A 4,590-nucleotide genomic window follows, 5' to 3' on the forward strand; every position below is an offset into this window, starting at 1 on the left:
TTTGTGTCCTTTCCTATTTCTGATAGCCTATGTATTCCCTGTGCCAAAGTTCTCAAGTTGGTCCCAATGCCCTCATTGATGGCCCTAATCGTTTGGGGTTTAGCTTCAAGGTCTTATGTTGTTCTTATAACATAATTTTGTATGTGTTTTTAGAGGCTGGACTTTTTTTTTTAACTTTCCATTTTCAGCCTGAAACTGAAAAGCTTATACATTCTCTCTCTCGCCCCCTGCCCTCTCTCATATTTGACTTTATTTCTTTAATCAAAAGAAGAGATGCAAAGATCTGAGATCAGTAACAAAATTATATTTACAAACTTTGACATTTAGAATTTTTTAAGCTAATTATGATTTTGGATTATCTAGTGTTTTAGTGTTTCCAGTGTGACTCTAGTAAAATAGATTAATATATGAGCATGAAGAAATGGTAAATATATTTTCTAAAAAGGTATGCAATTAAAAACTTTGAGATTTATTTGATAAAATAGCTGTAGACCTTTAGCTTAGCAAGAAGATTGAATTACCGTTAATTGTGCTAACAATTATTTTTAAGGTCCATAGAAGAAAGCTTTAACCTATCAGATGAGAGCTGTGGCCCTAGCCCGGGAATTGTGAGAAAAAAGAAGATTGCAATTGGAGTAATCTTTTCCTTATCCAAAGATGAAGATGAAAATAGCAAATTTCATGAATTATTTTTTTCACATTTTCCACTTTTTGAAAGCCACATGAATAAACTAAAGAGTGCAATAGAACAGGTAAATAGAGTCACATTGTTGCTTTTTTTATACATGCTTTATTTCTGTTTACTTTCTTAATTAAACAATACGAAGGGGTACCCCGAGGAGGGTGGGCCAGGAAATTTTTCCCCCCAAGCTATATATTTAATTTTTTTTTTACAAAGCAACCATATTACCTTTCAAGTACTCCCCATTACACTTAATACATTTGTCAAATCTGCAATTCCATTCTTGGAAACATTTTTCAAACCCATCTGTTTGGATGACTGACAGCACCGCCCTTATTTTTATCTTTACCTCTTATGTGTTATCAAATTGCTGTCCTTTCATGTCCCTCTGCATTTGTGGAAACCGAAAGTCACATAGAGCAAGGTCAGGTGAGTAAGGTGTCTGGGGCAAGAGAGGTATGCTGTTTCATCCCCCAAAACGGGCACTGAGATGACTGTGTGAGCAGTTGTCTTATCGTGGTGGCAAAACCAGTCCCCTGTCTGCCACAAATCAGGTCTTTTTTGTCACACAATGTTGTAGAAAGCTTGATTAACAGTCTGACCTGGTGGAATGAACTCCAAATACACTATAGGTCATCGACGTTTTCATCCATTCGGTAAGTTGACGAACGTCCAGAACGAGGTTCGCATCAGTCGTCATTTCATCTTTTCTGAAATAGATAACTACTCATACATAGCGCTGGTCTTGTAAGCTGTGTTCAACATAACACTTTTTGCAGCAGTTTCCCCGAGCAGCAAACAAAATTTCACAGCAGCTTGCTGCTTTCTTAAATTGGTCATCACAAAAAACGAGGTTCCAGTGACACTGCTTTTACCAAAAAAAAAATTCACTGTGATCTTAGAGAACCTTACCAAAAAACACTATTGGGTGCATTAACTCAGAGCAAGTTGCTTGTTGCTCACCTAGCGGGGAAAATGCATATACTCTGCTCTGTCCAGTGCAATTCCTGGGTTTTTGTTTTTGTTTTGTACCCCATCGTGTTTAGTCATGTGGCAGAAAAATGAATAGACACTGCTCAGGTAAACTACAAACTAGAATCTCCAAACTATTTTGGGAAAAGCAAATAAAGTTTTAAACCTTTATAAGGAACCTATGGGTTAATGAAATAATCTGAGGTTATTCATTTTTTTCAATAAATAAGTGTTTCAGGGTATACAGTATGGCAGATATTGTTATAGAAACTGAAAATAGTAAAGAAAAAAATTCCGATCTCCTGATCTCATGGAAAAGAAAATAAGTGAGTTTACAGAAATTTAGGTAGTACTACATGGTATGTAGAAAAATAAAGCATAGATAAATATATAAGGTATGCTTGTAGAAGGATTGCTGTTTTTAATAGGATAGGTTAGGAAAAGCTCTTATATAAAGACATTTGATCCAGTGAGTAAATGAGAGAGATGCAACTATTAGAAGAATGTTCTAAGTGAGACAAAATAACAACAACAAAAAGGCCCACTTCACTGCCACTGCTTTAATTCTGACTCAGATCACAACCCTATAGGACAGAGTTGAATTTACCCTCTGGGTTTCCAGGCTAGAACTCTTTATGGAAAGAGAAAGCCTCATCTTTCTTCCTCAGAACACCTGGTGTTTTTAAACTGCTACCCTTTGAGGTTAGCAGTCCAATACATAACCCACTATGCCACCTTGGTGCCTTGACTGAGGTCAAAGCCTGAAGAAAGCCTGAAACATGAATAATAGTCTGGAAGCCAGCGTAACTGGCTTGGATTTAGGAAGAGAGAAGCATGTAATGGGAGAAGAGGTCAGGGAAGTAGCAGGGGAGTATATCCTGTAGGGCCTTCAAGGATACGTTTTAAAAACACGTACTCTGAAGAAAGACTGGAACTCCATTGGAGGGGAGGAATGATAATATTGAGGAATATCATGTTTGCTGCGAGTGGAGATTTTGAGGCTGAGGATGGATGTGAACCTATTAGGAGGCTTTTGCATTCATTCCAGGTGAGAGATAGTAAGTAGATATATGAGCAAGTGTAATGATGGAATTAATGAGAAATGGTTGGATTCTGCATAGATTTTGAAGATAATGACTACAGGGCCAGCTGAAGATAATGACTACAGGCCAATTCAATGGATTGAATTGATAAGAGATTTTTCCAATAATCAGTTCACTCCTAAATTTTTTGCCTGAGCAGTTGGAAGGATGGAGTTCCTAATAATTTAAATGGGAATGATTGCAGATAAAACGGGTTTGATTGGTGATGGTTGAGATGTGGACATCCATGTGGATATGTGAGTCTGGGGTTAAGGGTAGATGTCCACACAGATATAAATTTGATAGCCATCGGTGTATTGATGGTATTTAAAGCTATGAAAGTGGATGAGAGAAAAAAGAAAGGAAAGGAGGTAGGCCTGAACTGAGATAATGAGTAGGAACCAGTAAAGCTTCCTGAGCAGGACTGGGTGATTACGTAAGAAGAAAAGCACATTAAAGGTGTTTTGTGGGGCTGGAGCTAGCTAGGGTAAGCTGCACTAACTGAAGAAAATGATGCAAGGGGGATGGTGATCAGCTGTGGCAAATGCTGTTAGAAAATATAGTATATATTATACAAATATAAAAAGTAAGAATATTGTGAAACAAGATAAGACATATAAAACAAGGGTAAGCAAAATTTCTTGGGAGTTCTTTTGAGTAGAAGTTTCTTTTAGATTGTATCTTGAAGGATTTTTTTTTTAAACAAAACTGAAAATTGTATAAGCAGAACAGCAAGAAAAATTTATATCCTTACCACCCAAAGAGAACTCATTAACATTTTACTGAATGTCTTGCCCAGGCTTTTTCTATACATATTTTACTTTGTTAGGGTTGTACTACATCCATACCTTTGAACTTATAAAACTCATCATCATGACATAAGCATTTTTCATGTTGTTATAAATGATTCTTAAACAATGTAACAGTGTCTGCCTGTAATATTTAAGTAACCAGTTTTCTATTAGCCATTCTACTTTTTCGCAATTATAACTATGCTGTTTTTATTTTTTGGACCATTTTTTAGAAAGAGGTTCCTGAAAGTTAAACTAATAAGCCATTAGCATAACTTGCTCCACGTGGCAGTACATGGAAAGGAAAAGCTATTAAGAGGGCTAGGGAAATGTAGGGCTGGAAGGGTGAGTGAGTGTACCAGATAGTGAAGCATCTGGAATGTTTGCCAGAGAGTTTCAAGACTGTCTACAACTTGTGCTTCAGGAAGATTAATCTGGCACTGTGTTTAAAAGAGACTATAATCAGAGGCCAGACAGTAGAAAACCAGTTAGAAGTGCCTAGAAAGCAGAGGGTGTGTTTCATTACTGAGTAGTAACTTAGGATCATCTTTCCCTCAAAAAACCACAGTAGCTATTTATTCATGTTGAGTCTTTCAAATGATAAATAGATCATTAGTAATACTTTTAAAATGAAGAAATGAGTAACGACTATTTTCATCCCCACTAATATAGCTCCTTAAGAAATTAGGCACCAGTGACATTTGTCAATTGGTTACTGCGCCATTTGTTAGTCTGCATTTTCTAGCTTGTTATGTATCACAATGTAGCTGTGGCCAAATTGACATTTTGAATTTCTTTTATAAAACTTAAATTATTTAGACAGTATAGAACTTATTAAAGCTTTCTATTTAATCATTGTATAATTTAATGTTTTAATGGTTTGACATTCCATAACCCGAAGGGTTTGTAATACATTTTAATACTATTAATTGTTTAAATATTCAAGTTTAACATCTCGTTCCTTACTAAAGCTGAAAAATAAAGATTCATGATTATTTGTACATCATTGAATGGGTGGTAATACATAAAATGAACATTGAAGTGTCCAAATGAAGCTTTCGTT

At 35.8% G+C, this 4,590-nt stretch overlaps 1 protein-coding gene across 1 annotated transcript in view; it reads left to right on the top strand.

Annotated features, from left to right (window-relative positions):
* Positions 1-4,590, top strand: part of FNIP1 (folliculin interacting protein 1) — a 110,490-nt gene that overhangs the window by 84,705 nt on the left and 21,195 nt on the right. The window contains exon 10 of the mRNA XM_030888868.2: positions 551-752. Within this exon, the coding sequence (XP_030744728.1) occupies positions 551-752 (202 nt within the window). The remainder of the gene's footprint in view (positions 1-550; positions 753-4,590) is intronic.

Source organism: Echinops telfairi, unplaced genomic scaffold (genome assembly GCF_000313985.2).
Source record: "Echinops telfairi isolate 266 unplaced genomic scaffold, ASM31398v2 ScPeMD7_7469;HRSCAF=8507_1, whole genome shotgun sequence".
Taxonomy (NCBI): domain Eukaryota; kingdom Metazoa; phylum Chordata; class Mammalia; order Afrosoricida; family Tenrecidae; genus Echinops; species Echinops telfairi.